The sequence below is a fragment of the Oxyura jamaicensis genome, chromosome 1 (assembly GCF_011077185.1).
Source record: "Oxyura jamaicensis isolate SHBP4307 breed ruddy duck chromosome 1, BPBGC_Ojam_1.0, whole genome shotgun sequence".
Classification (NCBI taxonomy): Eukaryota; Metazoa; Chordata; class Aves; order Anseriformes; family Anatidae; genus Oxyura; species Oxyura jamaicensis.
In genome coordinates this window covers 44,463,832-44,484,740 of record NC_048893.1, presented here as the reverse complement: position 1 = coordinate 44,484,740, position 20,909 = coordinate 44,463,832, and the positions used below count along the sequence as shown (strand labels likewise).

Sequence of the window (20,909 nt, the reverse complement as noted above, 5' to 3'; positions counted from 1 at the left end):
TCACTCATGAAGAAGGATGCAGTAGGTCACTTTCAGAAGCATTCAGTAGGAGCCTAGCGTGGTCTGATATCTTTACTGCAAACACTACAGTTCCTATATAAGCAATTATGCTAGGACATGGCATATTTGCATACCAGTTGTCCAAAAAGGATCCCTTATCTAGGTGATAAGGGATAGATAAGCTACCTAAGTTTATTATGCAAACGTCATGAAGTCCTTGTACTGTCAAAAGGACAGATTCCAGTACATGGGCCAACTCTCAGTTGTATACTGCTAGGCAAGGTGTTCAGCATGCAACTAGCAGGGGTATGTATATTTAGCTGTGCCCAAAAGTCTACTTTACAGAACAATAAAGACACCACAGAACAATAATCTACTATTTCTGTTTCTCTACAATATAAATTGTGAACCAAGGAGCAGATTGTCTTTTGATTTATATTTGACTTTAAATTTCATGGAATGTACATTAGTTTAAAACATAACTTGTCAAAACAAAATTCTTTCATCCAACACTTTGTAGGTCTGACTGCTAATTTGAAGTTGACAACTTTTTAATACTGAATATATGATATATGTAATAGTTTCACTGGAAAAGATGAATAGATAACCTTTATAAGCCTGCTTCACCTATATAGCTGTTTTCAGATTACAAACATCTCTGTATTAACACAAATTTAAAGAAGTGATATCTAGAAAAAAAATATTGTAATGTCATCATTTCTATATCATCTTAAAAAAAAATAAAAATTATTTGTGTAGGAAGGAAAGGGAGACAAGCATCAGAAGACTAGAAGACAAATGAAAACACTGACAGTACAAAAAAACTTGAAACCCATATGAAGGCTCCTGGAAGCAAGCTCCAACCTCCCACTCTAGCAGAAGTGATATGGCATAAACACCCTGGAAATTTGAACAGAACAAATAGAAGTCACAATGACTAGGGGAACACACCAGGCATTTTTGTTTGGACCTGAAATTTGGAGTTGGTCCTCCAATATCACTACCATTCTGCCTTAGAATTATACTCCTCTAATCCAGTTGCCTCCTATCCACACCAGAGTTAATCTGGACCACAGCCAGCAGTTAAAACAACTAACTGAAACAAACAAACAAACAAACAAAAAGGTTAAATTCTACTCAAAATACCACTGGGGGAACAGGCTACAGATGAATAAAAACCTTCATTTAACATTTCTTAAAAACAAACAAAAAAAGACAACAAAAACTATGTACTTTGAAAAAAGTATCAATAGGAGAAACATGAGGTATAAAATCACATTAAAATACTGGGTACCTAACAAAGTATAATGAAGGATGAAATTCTAAATGTCAGAATTTGGGGGATGATAGAACCTGGATCCAAAACAATTGTGGTATTGCGGTAGGGTACCATGCAATATAAAGTCAGTAAGAAAATATTCACCAATTTTAATACAGTAGAAGCAGGCCCATAAAGGTCTAACACAACAATGAATGGAAAGACATCTGTTAAATTTCAACAACTTTAGAACTGTCCCTTAAAAAACACAGTCACATAACAGTCAAGGGCAAAGCAGCCCCAGTTTTACTAACTCAAAGAAAGGTACCTGATATATATTGAAATCTGCAAGTCTAACCACAATAGGACTAGACATCAGTTTGCCCTTTGGTTGTTGGGAAGATACAGAGGAAGCCCTAGATGTTCCTTTCGGTATCTGTTCCTTGCCTGTAGGAAAGAACAGTGATGGAATCATTGAAAACAGTCGTCTTTACGATACTTCTAATATTGAATGGAATTAGAGCATTAGTGATGTAAGCAAAGTACCTGTCTGTAGCTTTTGATGAGATACAGCAGGTGGTGATGTGGCAGGAGAACTTATAACCTGATCCTTCACAGCCTGCTTAAGCAATTCAACATTGCTTTTGAATTCATTTAATAATTCTGTGGCCCATCCACTTCTGGCTTTAGTGGCATCACTATAATGCATCCAGTGATTGCAGCTATCTCCTGCAAATATGAGGAATGGGGGAAAATATTAACTCATTTTATTCAGAAGTTTGCTTCTAACTGGATAACAAATTTTCACTACTTCAGTATGTTTTCTTCAAAATATAACTCCATTGCATGCTGCAATTACAGAACAACAGGACTTATAACAGATGTTACAACAAAAGTTACATATTGCATAAAAACAAGTTGCACTGCTGCATAAATTCACTCATAAAATAATATAATATTGCTACCTGCCTTTTAACACCATTAACGAAAGCTCAAAACATCACTGGGTATTTCCAGTTCAGAGAAATTTGATGATGCTAATTTCATTTGCTAGAAGATGTCAAATATATATATGCATATGTACATATATATCTATACATATATACTTGTATATATGTGTGTGTTTGCATACATATGTATGTTTCACTGAAAAACAAAAGAGTATGTTCCTTGCTCTTTCTAATCTTATCTTTCCCACCAAATTGTGTCCTAAGTTGTTCCTGGCCTCTTTTCAGAAATGTACTCTTTTAGTCTTGGTTCTTTAGCATCTTCATTCTGCACAACCAAGAAGAAAGCACTCAGTATTCTAGCACAGCACACAACCTTAAAAATCAATACCAGTGGAAATTCTTTTATTTATAGCAAGTTTCTGTTTGTAAAGCATTTCAATCTCTGAAAGAAATTGGAATATCTTCTGAGACTCTGTAAAGACAGTCCACTAACCTGTTCAATCTAAGTATGCAATACAAGTAACTTTTACCAAGCAGTACATTGCTCTTTAAGTATCAGTATGTGAAAACTTACTTCATTTGGGACTTAATGAAGATGTGGAAACTAACACCAGAGATGAGCAAATATGGAAATGCCTTGGGAAAAAAATCTGATTTCAAGTCTAAGAGCAAAGACTTCAGCACGGAAGACACAGTAACAGAGAAAAGTACCACAGGAGATGACATTTTTCCCTGTCCTCCTACCTCGTAGTATTTTGATGGCTATTTGCATCTTTCTAGCGAAGAAAGAAGAGAAGGGAAAAGGAAATTAACCAGAAAGAGTGCAAGAGGGCAGAGGTAGATTAAATTCAAGTCCATGAGGATGGGTTTTCCGAAACAGGGATAAAGTGGAGTCACCCCAGGCATATGCATATAAACTAGCAGCATTACAGGGAAAGGTCTCATACTCTTCTTGGGAAGTCAGTATGGGTGGGTGCCTCTCTGAAGTACCTTTACATTAATGCATGCAGAATGAGGAACAAGTGGAAGCAGGAGAAATTAGAGATCTGCATGCAGTTGCAGGGCTAAGATCGTATTGGGATCACAGAGACATACACAACTGAAACGCCACTAAGGATGGATACAGGCTCTTTGGGAAGGCAAGAAGGGGGAGTGTCCCTTACTGTGAGAGCGGTGCCTTGCGATGCATGATCAGCCAGCCGAGAGCTTACAGATCAGGTCATCTTGTCACGAAGATGATGAGGCGCTCCTCAGGCAACTGGAAGAAGTATCACATTCACATGCTCTGCTGGACCCGATTCTTACCAAAAAGGAAGAACTGGCCAGGGATGTGAAGGTCAGGGGCAGCCTTGGCTCCAGTTACTGTGAGATGGTGGAGTTCAGAATCCTGAAGTAAAGCAACAAGGCAAAAAGCAGAATGACAAGCCAGGACTTCAGGAGAACAGACTGGTGCACTTGAAAGAATTTCATGGTATATAACCCTGGATAGAGGAGGGGTGCAGGAGAGCTGGTTGATTTTCAAGAATCAATTCCAAGCTCAAGAAAGATCCACATTGAAAAATAGGAAATCAAGTAAAAGTGGCGGGAGGCCTCTGTGGATGAACCAGGAGTTCCTGACTAATTTTAAATATAAAAAGGAAGGGTACAAGATGTGGAAGCAGCAGCAGGCGAGCCAGAAAGAATACAGAAGATGGGGCTAGGAATGCCAAAGCTGGCCTCACAAGCTGACATAACATCTGGTAGGACATGTGAAGGGCAACAATAAACACTTCTACAGGTGTATCAGCAGCAAAAGGAAAACTTGGACTTGTTGCTCTTGAGCATGAGACCAAGTGATAAAGGACATGCAGAAGGCAGAGGTACTCTTTGCCTCCCTTGCATCAGTCTTCACTGGTAAGACTTGCCTTCAGAAATCCTAGGTCCCTGAGACCACGTGAAAGCTTGGAGCAAGAAGACCTTCCCCTCAGCAGAGGAGCATCAACTTAGGAAATATTTAAACAGATTAGACATGCCCAAGTCCATGGGATCCTGATGGGATGCACATGAGTGTTCAGAGAGCTGTCTAATGCCACAGAAAGGCCATTCTAAATTATCTTTGAAATGTTATTAGTGAATGGTGATCAAGGAATTTAAGGAAGCAAGTGTCATTCCTATCTTCAAGGACAAAAGGAACAACAGCTTCATCTCAATTCCCAAGAAGGTAGCAGAGAAGTCAGAATCCTGAAAACCATTTCAAAACACATTAAGGACAGGAAGGCGACTGGGACTAGTCAGCATGAATTTATGAAAGGGAAGTCATGCCTCTTGAACTACGCAGCCTTCTACTGTAAGATGACTGGCTTGGTGGATGAGGGTGGAGATTGTTTACCTTGGCTATTATAGCAAGGCTTTCAACACTGTCCCAAGACATGTTCAGTGACAAAATGACGGCGTACAGACTAGATAAGTACATGGTGAGGTAGACAGAAAACTGGTTTAACTGTTGGTTTCAAAGGGCTGGGATCAGCAGTATGAAGTCCAGCTGGAGGCAGTCATTAGTGGTGGTGTATCCCAAAGGTCAATACTGGGGACAATATAACTTCATTAATGACCTGGGTGATAGAACAGGCTGTAACTTTGCAGATGGGAGAAATAGTTGATAAACCAGGTAGTTGTGCTGCCATTCACAGAGACCTCAAAAGGCTAGAAAAGTGACCCAATAGGAAGGCCAACAAAGGGAAATCTAAATCCCAGACAGGAATAGCCCCATGCAACTGTACAGGCTGGGGGCTGACCAGCTGGGAAGTGGCTTTGCAGAGTAACCTGGGAATCTTGGTGGACAAGATCAGCTGCACAGATAAGTGATCTGCTATAAGCTTCTGTGAGAGCAGGTCTGGGAAGACCAGTAAAGAAATGGATCGCTGTACAGGCAGTTTTACAACATCCAGCAACAGTCTGTCTTATGTTAGGATTATCACAGTCAATGGACCCACATCCTGCTTCTCTTTTCTTAAGTACTATGAAAGGTGGTTGTTGGAAGGATTGATGCTCAATGGATTAGAAGTGTATCTTACAGCACGCATGTTCCCATTAGTCTTGCTGTGGTATAGAACAAAACAAACCCACAAGAGCTCCATCTGCAAATATTATAAATTATTGAGGACTTTTTCCTGAAGAGTTAATTGCAATTCCCAGAAAGACTATACCAAAAGAAGCATTTCTAAATATTCCATGGGCCGGAAAAGTACAAAACTGGAAAACAACCTTGTAACAGTCTCAGAGATATACAGTTGTTTCATCCTTGCCCACTGTTACGAAGTATTAATATAATGTTTTCCTTAAGGACACAGTATTGCAGCATCTCATCTCAGTAGGAGTGCTCTGCGTATCAGATGACAGTACCAGACTCAGCAGTATTTATAAGCATGACACCTACGTGTGTAGAGAACTCCCTTTGAACTTACAAAATTAATAAGTGCTCCTTTTCCATAGAGTAAAGGGGCTCTCCCACCTGTTACAATTGTTTGCCCATAGAATTGTCACATTATTCTAATACAGTGAGAAGATGACAACTTCTTAAATTGGAAAAAAAAAAAAAAAAAAAGTTCTGGCATGGGCCCTTCCCCTCCACAGACTGGACCAAAGAGGAGCACCCTCCTACATGTTTTTGTTGTTGTCTGCTTTTAAAGAGACTTTGATTTCTGCTACTTAAACATACTGTATGGAACACCATTTGAAGCTGCAGCAGAACACTACCTTTGCCCTACAGATGACTGTTTTCCTATGTTTTCTTGCTGTGGAAGTCATGCCCCAAGTATTCATTTGTTTTAAAGCATTCTCAGTCAGCTTCTAACATGCCCATCCAAGAGCCTACTGCTTCAACCTGGCTAAAAAATCTTCCAAAAGAAAATAATTTAATTATTAGTCTATTTCTTCCATTTCTTCCTCCTTACAAGAGGAGACCTCACAGAAAGTGTAAATAGTGAGACCAGATGTTCCCCTAGACGTTGTAGGAAGCAGCAATGAAAAACAGTACATGAACAGCTGAGTCACAAGACAAGCATGTTAAACACCTGTGACTTGAGCTCCCACTTTCACAGGAAAGGAAACTAACATTTCACAATTCAACTGATATTGGGCCAATCTATAGAAATAAATATGCTTGTCAAACCCACGCTAAATTACTATACATTTTACAAGGCGCTGAAACTATATTTGCTACTTAGAAATGAAGTAGATTGGCATTAAATGATTCCATCTGCATCCATGAGTGACAAGAATGACCTGCAGCAAGTTACTGCTAATTCCTGTCTTTAATGCACATGGGTATCACTCCAAAGAGACTGGTTTGTGTTCATAAAAAGAAAAACAAAAGCACAATGCCCCCAACCCCCCAAGCAGAAGTCCCCCTCAAATTGAAATAGATTGCATTTGATCACAAATTCAACAGGAAACCTCTTTTGTCTTTTTTTTTTTTTTTTTTTTGATAATTGGATAATTGCTGCTGGAATTTTATTTTAAGATTTCTGAAGAACAGTTTTACTAGGAATGCTTTGTAAGAAATTCTTGGTTGGAAACTGCTAGCAGATGTTTCATAAGAATTCCCAAAACAAAGTGCTGCCCAACTGACTGCCTACACACTAGTGTTCTTGCTTAGGAATAAAAAAGCAGTTTGTAAATGCCCATAAAATAAGACTTCTATATGGAAAGAAAACTGCCATATTAGAAGGCTGCATCTGACTCCTGTAGGTATCCAATTAGTGAATTCTCAATCTACTGTACTACCTTCTCCTGTCAAAACACTTTTTTTCACATCAGAAATGTGCAAATACCACTTTGTTGGCGAAACGCAACAGCGAACAGGAAAACTCTTTGGCCTAGAATAGCTTATTTACAGGAATATAATTGGTTCCAGATTGTGTTTTTTGTTGTTTCATTTTGCATACAGAAGGTGTATATTTCAACTGTTTGTAAAACTATTATTATCCAATCCATATACACTTTTTTTAAAAAAAATTAGCTGTGTAGTTCCATTACAGGTAGTTCACAAAATGCTCACTTTCATACCTGCTTTGTGAAATGGATAATAGTCCACTGTTAAATAGCTGAAAGAAAGCTGCATGGCCCCTCCTGTGACACGTCTATTTGAATCTGTAAAATAAAGCAATGCTCAGTTCTGCAGATCTTGGATTTAGAATGGCAGTTCTAATCTTCCCTGAAACACCTAACAGCTATTCCTTCTTTCCCCCCTACAATCTCATCAACTTCCCTCAAAATTTCCATTCAGGTCGTCTTCTCTTCTTTCTAAAGATCAGCTTGTAGAAAGAAATCCATGTTCTGTGCTCAGTCACTACTAAAAAACTGTGTATTATTTTAAATGTTACTGAAAAATAAAAGTAACTAACTCTTTGTACACATAATCCTGCAGTTTTTCTGAAACAAAACTTTTCATACTGAAGACTATGATCAAAGACAGATGTACAAGAATATTGTAAATATAATCTGTTTTCTTATCTGACAAATACTCCTACAGTGAAGATTCTGAGAGTCCTCTGTTCTGATTTTCCACTAAATTTAAAACTTCATGAAAAAAGGGAAAAAAAAGGTTTGAAAATAGAGATCTCTCTGTGAACAGTAAATCTCAACTTCAGTAGACACATTTTCTTGCATGTAATTTATCTCTAACCAGTCAGTATGCTCTGCTGCTGTACAAATAGTACCCCCCCCCAGTCAGGGAAATACATTCACTAAGTCCTAAGTTTTTCACTCTCTTTTACAGCAGACCTTGTATCCCTCTGTACATTTTTCAGTGACTAGCTAGCTCCTTGAATATACACTGATTGGTCATTCTCTTCTGATCACTTTAAAAGGCATGAAATAGGTCATTTATCTTTTTTCCTCTAATTATAAACATGGTGCACTGCAGTAGCCTTGTATTAAAATAGTACAAGTACTACAGACAAAAACTATAAGGCTTCAGAACACTTGTTTTGTTCCTACAATTTACTGCAGAACATGCCAAATTCTCTAAATTAGTAACATAGAGAAGATTGGTTGTTTATTAGTGTAAACTATCTGTATTTTATAAGGAATATTTACACAAACAGATTGCACAGTGACCCTTTCAAGCAATAGTACTATTGCCACTGCAATGCTGATAATGCAGTTAGCTAGCAATATAAAGGAAAAAGTCAGCAGAAACCATCAGTCTGGACAGAATCAGTTTCTAGAAGACAAAAAGGCACTGAAGATTCTAGCACTATTAGCAGGTTTTGTTACATTTATTTTAAAATAATTGCATTTAACAATGTAATATTCTCCTGCTAGAGGCATCTAGCCAATTTTATGTGTCCAGAGACACAGGAAGACGATTCCTCTAAAATAAAAGCTGTTGATTAACATTAGAAGACATTTTGAAGAATCCAGTAAAGACAATTACAGCTTATATGCATGTTCGAAAAGAAAAGAAAAGAAAAGAAAAGAAAAGAAAAAGAAAAAGAAAAAGAAAAAGAAAAAGAAAAAGAAAAAGAAAAAGAAAAAGAAAAAGAAAAAGAAAAGGAGAAAAAACCTGAACAGTTACCTTTTTCTTTAGAGTGGATATCATCACAAATATGTAGGTCCAAATGGGAAATTACTAAGTGATGAGAAGTTTCCTTAACATCGAAATCATTAAACAATTTCACTATTGCATCATTTTGATCAGGTGCTGCTGTAGTCTGGTGCGCTTTCACCTGCTGAGAGCCGGGTGCAGGAGCAGAGCTCTGAAAATATTTAGTCACATCAATTGGTAGAAATTTACCCTTCCCTTCAAGCATAAAACCACCACAACTCTTCACTTACTATAAACAGGCCTTTCAAATAAGGAAAAACATGCATCATATATTTTATGTTCACTTTGGATTGTGAATGAGATTTTAAGAGTGTTATTTTAGAATACAGCTAAGTTGATCTAATGGCTAGGTGTCACAAAGAGGCAATGTCAATTCATGCACTGTTTTTCCCTTCCCCCATATCTTTATAACCTGTCCTTGCAGCACTGGTATTTCTCTAATTTTTGTTGCAAGGCATTCAGGGAACTCAACAGATTTTTTATTTTTTATTTTTTTTTTTTGGGGGGGGGGGGGTTGATTCTGCTAGTTTAGCTTCCCAAACTGTATCACTACAGGCTCAAACACAATCAGAGAATTGGCAAGATGCAAGTACAGGGAATCAAAGAATCAGGACCTCCCTGCTCAGTGACAGCTAGCCATTCGATTGCTATATCTGAACCATCAAATCACTTTGCAAATCATGACGACCACCACAAGAACTGAACTCTGCATTACAGTACAATAGCTTTATTGTATGAGATTCTACACAAGTGAATTTATTCAATCAGTCCTAGTAATAAATTGTGGTTTACAGTCCCATCTTTTATCAGGGTATTTGTGCTGCTGCTTCACAGACAACAAGAGATCCTCCCCACAATCACTAGAAAGACCAGTTGGTCTAGCATGCTATATGTGCTGAAATATGACAAATGTTTATGTAAGACTATTTTACATGCAGCATAAACATAACATCTATGCCAGCAGATATGTTAAAAGTAAATTATTTTTTCACCATGTATTCCAACAAGAGAGCTGCATTAAGGAAAGCTCTGAAGCTCTGATTAAAACCTAGTATTACGGGACCATGAAAACAAACTGGACCAGCACTTTAAACCATTATAGTAAGTGTATCTATTCATACATTAAGGTTACTTTAGTGTATCTTAATTTTATTTATTTATAATTCTTCACCAGAAAATATTTTAAGACCAGATTTACTAAATAATTTATCAATTTTTAAGTAAACACGGAAGTCAAAATACTCTGTACATGAATATAGAAACAATTTTTTCTTTCCTGTAATTGACAGTAATACACAAAGTCTCGTAAAATAAAGTCTTTTATACTACTGTGATCATTCATGGTGTAATTCAAGATACACAGTTGAATGAAAATGAATAACTTGCATCCTCAAAAAAAATCAATTAAATCAATTAATGCAACTAACCACATTGTATTATATTTTTAAAAACTTGATACTCAAAAGTGAGACAAGCAGTTATCATACCTGTGCTGTTTCGGAAGCCAAGCTTTTTCTCTGCTCTGTTGATTTCTCTATGGCTTCACTAAGAGATTTGGCATACTGCACCATGGCTTTCAACTGGGAATCAGTCAAAACCCACAGCAAGTCATCCAGAATCAGAACCAGTTTTGATGCCACTACGTTACAATCCTTCAGCTATAGAATAAAAATTTAAACGAGTCAAGTGTCTTATATCAAATGAATGAAAAAGAATGAATAGAACACCACAGTTCTTTAAAAGGAAGTTTCTCCCATATTGAATAAAATTTTAAATGAAAGATACTCTTGTTATTTCTCTTACTAACTAAAAAGTGCCTATGATATATCACAGCATCTTTATTTGTGCCTAACTTTCTATGTGCATGGCATGCATTGAATTCTGAACTGCTTATATAACCATAAGTAATATAAATATCATCTGAATCTAGAGAGGTAAGACGAGATGCATCATCATAAATAAAGCTCTGGAGGTCAAATAATTTAATTAGTAGGACCTGTGGAAGTTCTTCATTTTTAAATTCTGCCTGCAGTTATTTAAATTCTAACCACTCTTAAAGTCTTACTGATTACACGTTATAAAAGATTAAACTGGATTAAATTAAAAACCTTTACTATGTGCATATATGCGTGGAGAGCACAAGTTAATTATGAATTCATAAAATAATAGAAGATTTCAAAGTTTTCAAGTTTACCCTTCTTTTAAGTGTGACCCTAATTTTTGATTGGTTCGTAATCAGTCGAACTGGAGCACTCATGATTTCATGCTTAGAACTCTGGATTGCATTCGCTTCTATTCTGATCATCTGCCAGTTGATTTCTTTAAAAGTCAAAACCTTTAAACAGAGAAAAAGAGAAAAACACCTTCATGAAATATGACAGTTTACTTCCAACAAAGCATGTGCAGAAGCACATGTGGGCGTATGCATATATCTATACGCACACACACATCCTTCATGCAGAGCTATATGAACAAGTACATTTTACTCATTTATTCCACTTAGAGGTGTCAAGAATTAAAGCCCTGATCCTGCTCTTTACCTCCAGAATGTCACAGAAATGTCAAGTGAATTCAAAACAGGCAGAGGGAAGAACCAGCATTTAAAATATTCAGAAAAAAAAAATAAAGGCAAAGTTATTGCATACTAGGTTGCTTTTGGTAGAGAGCAAAAAGATTGTCTAGTGTGGTCCCAAAATGCTAAATCCTAGTATGTAGGAACAGAGTCAGGAAGGAAGCAAAGCTACAAAAAAGTAGGGGGTTTTAGCTTTTTGTTTCAATTAAAGAAAGAAAGTTAAACATTAAATATATTTTAGGCTACATAGACTCCACAAACTTTCAAACTAGGAGATAGATTTCTAGAAGACAGTAGACAAATGTAAAAATAACAACACAAGAACATCAAGTAGAGCTGGATATTGAAAGTGAAATACAGGATAATGAGGGGTTATCCAGCAGCAACCTGGAAAATCATCAAATGAACTGGGACATCAAGAGGAAAAAAAGTTAATTCTAGTTTCCTTTAAACTCATTCCTACATTACTCTTTGAAGAAAAAAGTTCCACCACGGGGAGAAGAGGAAGAGGGAAGAGTTTGTTAGGTATGTGTCTCATTTTGCAGTTGCCATTCTCTTGTCATTCAGAAAACTGTGCAGCCTATGTCCTGCAAATATAAGCAGAGACTTAAGTAAAACATACCCAGTTTGTCTGAGGAGGTACAGACAATGAAGTAGAAAAGATGGAAAGGCATACTGAAAAGCAGCCTGAAAAATACTGTTTGCAAAAAAGGAAAATATCTACCCTGTTTGTCGAGAAGCAGTGTAAATAGAAGCTCCTGGAGATTCCTCATTACACTACGTGTAGGTACAACATGATCTAGAAGCACTTACTTCCTTAAAATGTTTTTAGCATTAATTATCTTTATAGTACAGTATCAGTTTTGTTCTCTCACCATTTATTTTAATGCAATTTACTGCTAACAAATCACTTGCTACAGTTCCCAGTTCCTACAAGTTCATGTTTCCAGAACTCATTGAACTAACTGAGACACTCCTCAAGGAAAGCACTGTTGTGTACAGGGAGACTATTCAGAACCAAACTCTTCTTAAAAAAAGTATAAAATAAAAAAAAAAATAGCAATACAGAATTCCATCCAGTCCAACTTCAATTCTTCTATTTAGACTTCATTAACACACAGGTAAACTGTCAGAAAAATAGTCAGATGCAAACTGTCAGAAAAATAATCGTTGAACTAATTGAATAGCTTATTTTTGAGGTGTTTTTAACTACAGTGTTCTCTGGAGATTTCTTTCTCAATGTAAAAAGCAGCTAGCTGTCTCCTTACCTCTTGAGTAAACTCTGTTTGCTCAGTAATAATTAGCTCTAAGTTGCACCATTTTTTTTCAAAAAACACCTATATATTCAAGGTCTGCTGTGTGTCAGAAATATGTAGTTCTCAATACAGCATTTAGCATCAGCCTTGCACTTAGTATACATTTTACTTCAGTTACATTGGAGAAAGCAAAAGAATGATGTACACCAGTGTAAGAACTGCATGTTACTTTTCCCAGAGAGTAGCCAAGTATGTACTTTACTGCTATTACTTTTTTGTACATTCATGATTTAATTATTCCCAGAAAAATGTTCAACACTTGCATAGAACCTTTATTAGAATTCAGTCAAAATTGTTTAAAGAAGAAAATCTTTATTAGGAAAACTCTCACAAGCAAATAAATGACCAGCTAAAGCTTTAGAAAATAAAAAAAAACACCCCTTAGTTAATATTGACTTTTTTTTCCTTCCTGTATTTTTCACATCTGCTGTAGCTTGCATTTTAAAATGGTCAGCCTTGGAGAATGTATCAGTCGAACTCTACATATGCTTGCCCCGGTATTCAGTCTTCCCTCAACATCCACTTTGGCCACTGCTAGAAACATAACCTTTGATCTGACTCACACCTACCATTTTTATGTCCTCGGGTTCTTAGAGAACAGCTGAAATTACTGAGCGCAGTTTCTCCATTCCTGGTAACAGCATGTTTCCTAGTGTGCATTTCAACTACCTCCTCTTCTACCACAAAAATAATATAAAAAAAGTTAGCAAAAGATAATATTCACCTCTCCACGTTGACCTTCTTGTATCCTGGTAAATCTCAGGTCAGCATGTTCCCAGTTTGCATTTACACTATATATTCTTAGCTGGGAAAGTTCAAATGAAGCATTAAAGGCTTTTGCACCAATCCTTATTACAATGGAGTTCACAGAAACCGAAATTCCTTCTACCACTTTTTCAGCAAAGCCATATTCACTAGAAGGTGAAATGCCAATGTATTAATTACACGCCTAAGGAAATGTCAAAAATCATACTTATTAAACAACTGAAATACAACATAACACAGACCATAATATAAGTTCCTAATGTATTCTTTATCAGTTAAAATTTTTTGTTAACTATTTGACCCAATTTACACTAATTTCTTCTCTACATTCTGATCCTAATCTCAAAACAATCATTCTGTGAATAAAGAACGTATTTTGGACAATGATCAAACTCCATGAACTATAACAATTAACACAACTTTCCATGGTGAAATATGCATAAATTGGTAGACTTACAAAACCAGATAAAAATTGCTGTGTTTGTATTAAAACAATCTACACTATTATGTAGATATATTACTCTTCATGTATACCAGAGTAATTAGTGTTGAACTATCTGACAGTTCCAGTCTGGCTGGTATTCATCCCTATGAGCTAAGTTATACTGCCCATTAAGACAACTACTATCTTATATGCAAAATAATCTAAACACTTTGCTTTGTTTCATGCTACAAAAGAAAGGCATCCTAAATAGTCAAATTTAGAGACCAAATCAACATGTATTCCAGTACTGAGATAAAGCAGTTGCAATTAAATTTTTAGTAAAAATCTTAACCACTCTGAATGTTCTAGATTAGTGAATGGAAAATACTGTTTCATATATTCTTTTAACATCTAAATTTATTTAGCTTTGGGTTTTTTCTGCTTGTTTTAGAAGTACAGTTTATGCGGTTCGTCATTCCTTTGCCTTTTTATAACTTTCATCCTACACAGAATCTCTATGGCAATGATTTTCAAGCAGTACTCTGTACAAGGAGACAGAGACCCATGGACTACTTCTACGTATTATACGTAAGTTAAAATAAGAATATGAATTGTATCATAAAATTCATTTCTCTATATATGGGTCCCTATACTCACTGAAAAACATTTTGGGTCCATGAAAAGAAAAAGACTGGGGAAAAAATGAAAAAATACTGCTGTAATGATACGTCATCTTCCCAGGTTACCAGACATTTCAGCTACATAGCAAGCATGAAATCTGTCAGTAAGATTTGTATTATAATATAAAGAAACTAGAACATTAAAATACCACACTAACAAATGTTAATAACATTCATTAGACAAAACACACACTCACACACCATTAGGCATATTTTCCAAATAAGTTGAAAGGCAAGATATTTAAAGTTTTGAAAACTGAAGACAAATCAAATGAGTATATTTTAATGGAGTAGTTATACTTAAATGAAACATTTCTAGCAAGCTCCATATACGGTTTAGATGTTTTTTCCAGTCATAGGACTGAAATTGAACAGTTCTATCAGTATATATATGTAACCCTGTGCATAAGTAATAATATTTTAGAACTGCAACACTATATACTACAGGAAATACGCAGTGGATCTAAGTGTTCTACACTAATTCAAAAAGAGAAAATTAAACTTTTTTTAGATCAAGTACAAGTAAGGATCATTGCTGACCTCTGTCCTGATGCAGTTGCTATAGGAGAGGGTCCATTAGGGGCTCGTGGTTCTTCACACGTGCTCATTTCCATTACAACTTTATCCAAGGACTTGAAAAATAGAAGAAAAAAAGTTGGAGACATAAGAGGTAACGAAGTAAAAGGCTGATGTATGAAGAAAAAAGAAAGAAATCACTGATTTCCCATAAACTTTTGTAAAGTACCAGAATTACTTTCATTTTCAAAATTTGTTTATAAAGGTTTTCATATTTTGAGAATTCTAACACATTGCCCCAGTTAAATATTGGATTGTAGAATTCTTGATTCTTTGTCATTATTTACCCATCATATGAAAAATAGCATTTTGAAAAGGGCATTTATAAAAAAAAAAAAAAAAAAAAAAAAAAGATTTAATGCATACTCATTTGGGTTTTCCTCCTACATGGCTGTTCTTTCTAATAAATATTTAACACAGTTCAAAAAAATGTTAATGGAAAATATTTGAACCTAGTCCACTAAAATTCATAATAGGAGTGGAAGTTTAGTGCTGCATCTTTAAAACAGAATCTGTACATAAAAATTCATTATATGACTCTTGGCTAATCTAGCAGAAGTATTTTATAGAAAGATACATTCTGGTATAATTTGCAACACAGCATATTCTAGTATAATTGTATGCCGTTATTGTATTTTTGGTACTTGAAGTGGGATCCTTAAAAAAGAAGCTGGGAATTACAGGAATGAGACCCAAATCCTATTTTAATTGAACGCTTTATTTAAATAGCGGAGCTATAACACGAATTACACATAATGCATAATAACAGGGATGAAGAATAAGATGTGAATATACCAAAAGCAAAACTTTATTTCTAGCAACTGAATAAATCCATTAATCTCCTAGCTTATTCACAGTGCAATGTTTGTGACCTAAATTTTGATATAAACTGGCAACGCTCTTGATTTAAGGCTTATAGTTCTGCAATCTTGTCCCATTTCATGCTCATTAGGAACTCAACAGCTATTATTATGTCCCTGTCTAGCTCTAAGTTTATACCACCTCCTCTGAATTCCTCCATTTACTCCCTTCTCCAGTCAGACAAAACACACCAAAAAGCTTTGTCCTCAAATTAGATTTTTTTTCACAGGTCAACCTGCCTTACCTACTGCACTTTATTATCATGCCGATCACCACAATTCACTTGATCCACAAACTATGCTACTCTTTTCCATAAAGTGATAAGATCATGGATCTTATCCACGATCCCTGACTATTACCTAGAAATTAATCAACTTCTTACTCCATATTTTCTTATACTTCACCATACTGTGAATACTGCTGTCTCAGTTAATGACTTGCTTTGCAAAACATAGGGAAAAAAAAAAATCTAATCCCTTAGTCTGGGGAGAGGCAAGGGAAGCAAAGGTTTGTTCTAGTTATCCTACCATTTTGGGATGTTTGACCATTCTTTTGAGGTTAAATTAAGACCTTTGTAACATTCTCCTTTGCTACACGATTCATGCAAAGAATAGTAGGGCACTGAATACAGAATTTTCTGTAATATAAATAACAGTTAACTACGAACACCTGGATGTAGACATCTGTCTGTTTCCTCACTGGAATCTATTTGTACTTTGATAGAGGAAAAACTGCTGCATAGCACCCACAGGTCTACAAAGCAATCTTCAAAATTTTACTGCTCATCTCATAGAAACAGGAGGAGAGGTTGTTGATGAGCAAAGATAATTTAATATTTGCCACTATGTTAACAGATGGAGTTTTACAAAGGATGACTCAGTTCCAAGAAAGTACTTTTGGCTTGACAAATGGTTTCTAGCTACCTCCTAAGCTATGCAAAAAAGAATGCCAACTAGGCAATGTTAATTAAAAGTTTCAGTGATAAAGATATCCCAACCAAAATAGTGGAAATTCAGATGTAATAAAGGGCTGAAGTTGGACACTTACACCTTTACATTTGTCTTCCTTGAAAAGTCAGAAAGAGTGTTGTACAATCTACCATTGAACAGTTATCCTTTGATGTCGGTTTTCATTTAACATGTTTGTTCAAGAAAAAATTTGTATAACAAAGTTGACCTTGAAAATCACCTTAACCTCAAAGATTACTAAAGTAAGTTCATAGCAAGCAAAGCAAACAGGCCTTGTTACTGTAGGTCAAAGTACGTAATCCTTAAGAATACCACGGCTTAAACTGCATTCCTAATTTGGCAGTTGCATCTTACAGCCAAGAGGTTGAACCATCCCACTTCAGCATTACCGTCCTTTAATCTTTGTGTGTCAGGAAAAAGTGGCACAGGCATTAGTACATTACAACTAGGTCACTAGCAAATCCATCAAGTATTTAGAACAACATCTTTTTTTCCAAGTCTGATTCAGAGCTAAGGAATGAGAAGCACATTCAAAAAGTCACTGTGTGTCTGGGAAACACAACAGTTAAAGGCCTGTTCATTCCTAGGCAAGCCCGATTAAGAAAGTTTAACCACCATTAAGCAAATTACTTCTGGTGTTACCACATTTCTCAGTAAACGCGTTAAAGAGAAAAATAAAAGGGCAAGAAATAGCATTCATTCTAATTGGTTTTGAGTCCTACATACATCTTTTACATCCTATTTATATCCAAGCTGTATCCTAGAGTGTTATAGAAATCCTGTGAATGTTGTCTGTCTCAAACCTGCCGTAACTGGGACCACTGGGGTAGACTGCAGATACAGAACAGAAAAATCCTGAAAAAAAAAATAGCTCTAAAAGATAGGTAGGAACTTGTAAAAATACTAGTTGGACAAATAACTGCCCTTCAGATGAACTTGGGTTAAAATTTAATGCCTGAGGATCTTGACAGAAATCAGCTAACAGTCAAACATAAGGACAATGCCCAAAGAAAAAAGGTTAAATAATTACAACAGTAAACTAACAAAAACATTATGGTACTTTATCTTGATCTGCTGCTACCCAGAGGACACTTAGCAAACGTCCATTAATGTTTCAACTATTTCTAGAATCAATTTGAGAGAACTATATAAATATCTGAGATAAACTCTGCTACACAGTCTATATTTAGGAGTTGATCTCAGGACTCACCAAAGAGATGGGATGCGTTTTCAATTTTGTCCATGGTATCTGCAATGGAAAACATTACTCTAAGACAAAGTAAATATTAGAGATACAAAATAAAGCACTTGCTTAGGATGTGGTTTAGGTATACAAATTCTAACTCCTGGACTCAAAAGAACATTACTTTCAAGTTACTAAGTTTATCTGAAAGTACTGTATAAGGAACTTATGCACACATCTCTTTCAGGTGTTAAGAAATAAACTTCAAAATCTACTGAGCTCTGAAAGGAAAACACAGAGGAGCAAAACAGAACCTGTCTCTTTAATACTGAGTTGTCAAACATTCGCAAAGGCAACACTGCCTTCCACATTCTTACCTTTAAAAGGAAATACAAATCCACATTTGCTCTCTTGGCCTATAAATAATTGCTTGTCTGTAACAAAGTATTAAGAACTAAAGTATTAAGTAAAGAAAGAAGAGACTGAGGAACTGCTAAAATTTGACCAGATAACTTCTGTCAAAACAACTCATAGCTTAATTTCTTACTCTAAATACAAGGATAATCTAGGAGAGGAGATATATTGCTTCAATTATTCACAGCCACTTATTGAGGGAAATAGAAGAAATAAAACAAAAAAGAACACAGTGAATCATTAAAGGATATCAACTATATCATGGGCAAATATAAGTTATACCTCTACTTCTATTTCTGAACATGCAAGTATACATCCCACACAAAGAAAAAAAAAAAAATCACTGTTTATTTTCACCATTTCTTTATATATTTCATGCCATCATAAGAGAAGAAGAAAATAGTGAGAAATTATTGCTGGTAACAGCTTCACCTTTCTCTACAATTTTATCAAGTATTCACCCCAATTTTCTACAAGCTTGCTCGAAAGTTTGCAGAGACAGAAAGGGAGAAAAAGATGTGGTTAACTGCCACTCCAGCATAATAAAACACTCACCCTAATGGATGCTTTATTGCAAAAGACTTTGTTTATAGCAAGCCATGTTGGAAGATCCAGCATGTTCTGAAGCACCTCTTGATCCAACTCTAAATTGGTCAGCTGACCTTCCCCCTTTAACGTGCTCAGGTTGATCTTGTCAGGCGACAGATTTTTGGTGAACCTAAGAACAAACATGCACCTTAAGTAAATGCACGTAAAGCAAATCAGAGCTGTCCTGCACGCAGCAGACAATGTAACTTAAAGGAATGGTCTGGCACAGTAGGTGGGGGAGATTAAGATTATCTTAGGTAGTACATATTTCACCCTGAAAAGAATTAGTACCATGAAATTTCATGTTTGCTTTCTCTCTAAATACATGGAAAATTAAATACACTATGAGGCATTTCCTTACTTGCTCATCACCCAGAATAACAGATATTTAATTCAAAATATGTAACTACTTATTTCAAACTATATAAAGTAGAATTGAACTCATTTCACTCTATTTTTTCAAAAGAAAAAAAAATCAAAACCTCTGTAACATATACTGTAATTCCTGGCGCATGCAGAAATGGCTGATAATTTAACTCAGGACAGGTAACAAAAAGGTGCTGCTTTTAAACAGTACCTATATATACATATATTATATATGTATATATAGATACTGTATGTATATATATATACACACACACACTATATCTTAAAATGAAAAGTTTCATTTACAATATTGTTTCAGTCAGAATTTAACAAAGAAATTATACATTTATATAAACAGGCACACAGCAGTATGGTGAATATAATATACTGGGTGGAAGCTTGAAAGAACAGTCTGATATGCAAAAGCTAAAAAAAGTAGCTATTTAATAGAGAAGTCATGCAATAAATGTCACTATACTTAAAAGGTGCTATGATCTGCTTATACAATAGAGCAGTCGACGTAACTGTGTCAAATGTTCTCTCACATCCTTGTGAGAGAACACAACAAAATCATGAGCGCTCTGCCCTCAAGTCACCAACCATAGCATTATACCTACCACAAACTAAAGATCGGCTGTAGTTAACCACACCACCATACAGCCATGGACATCTGTTTCTGCTCATGAGTGGGTCCAATTTTACAAGATTAGACAGAAGAAAATACTGCCGCTTGCATTACACTTTGAGACATGTCCCACTGAAATCCGCCCATGCTGGTATTTTCCAGGCGGAGAGCAAAAGGGTTGGTCTGTCCAGAATGGCTGCTCTGGTGCCACCCAGACGTCTCCTTTCCATTCAGGCTGGTTTCTGTACAAAGTCCCTGTTAAGTAAGACACTCAGGGGGAGATGGTAGAAGAAGGTGAAGGCGGCTGGCAAGCTTTTCCTCCTAACAGTTTCCAACCGTGGCCTGAAAATTGGCTACCATTTTCTGAGCCCAACTGTTTCATTGCTTTCTTGTGATGGTAAGCTTTGGAAATGCATTTACCTAGCCTGACAAAACCAAAATGCCCGTATTTACCACTTCTACAGACACTCAGACATCATAAACCTACAGAATTTCATCTCCCTGTCAGTTTAAGCATAAAGAAGAATTCTCAAAGATCAAAACATCTGCGGGTGGAGGGAGCACAGGAGCTTGTTCAGAATTTAAAGTTCATTTATTTTTATTTTTTAAACTATACTGTCTGAAGTTATCCAGGATGTATTTGCAAATAATACTAGACGTGCTGCTTATGAGAACAGTTGCAGTTGTTTCTGTTGGCTTAAAAAGCAAATTAACCAGAAGAAATGAGCTTTGACTCAAGAATAATATATTTTAATAATTACAGTACTAAAAAAT

At 35.9% G+C, this 20,909-nt stretch overlaps 1 protein-coding gene across 3 annotated transcripts in view; it reads right to left on the bottom strand.

Moving 5' to 3' along the window:
• UHRF1BP1L (UHRF1 binding protein 1 like) overlaps positions 1–20,909 on the bottom strand; it is a 55,237-nt gene that overhangs the window by 19,222 nt on the left and 15,106 nt on the right. For all 3 annotated transcript variants that reach the window (XR_004753729.1, XM_035336416.1, XM_035336407.1), the window contains 10 exons: positions 19,112–19,274; positions 18,170–18,208; positions 15,095–15,186; positions 13,410–13,599; positions 10,992–11,132; positions 10,285–10,455; positions 8,768–8,948; positions 7,255–7,338; positions 1,805–1,987; positions 1,587–1,705 (listed from right to left, as the gene is read on the bottom strand). Coding sequence is in view for 2 of the 3 variants with exons in the window: in XM_035336407.1 (XP_035192298.1) it covers positions 1,587–1,705; positions 1,805–1,987; positions 7,255–7,338; positions 8,768–8,948; positions 10,285–10,455; positions 10,992–11,132; positions 13,410–13,599; positions 15,095–15,186; positions 18,170–18,208; positions 19,112–19,274 (1,363 nt within the window). In the remaining variant the exon portion in view is untranslated. The remainder of the gene's footprint in view (positions 1–1,586; positions 1,706–1,804; positions 1,988–7,254; positions 7,339–8,767; positions 8,949–10,284; positions 10,456–10,991; positions 11,133–13,409; positions 13,600–15,094; positions 15,187–18,169; positions 18,209–19,111; positions 19,275–20,909) is intronic.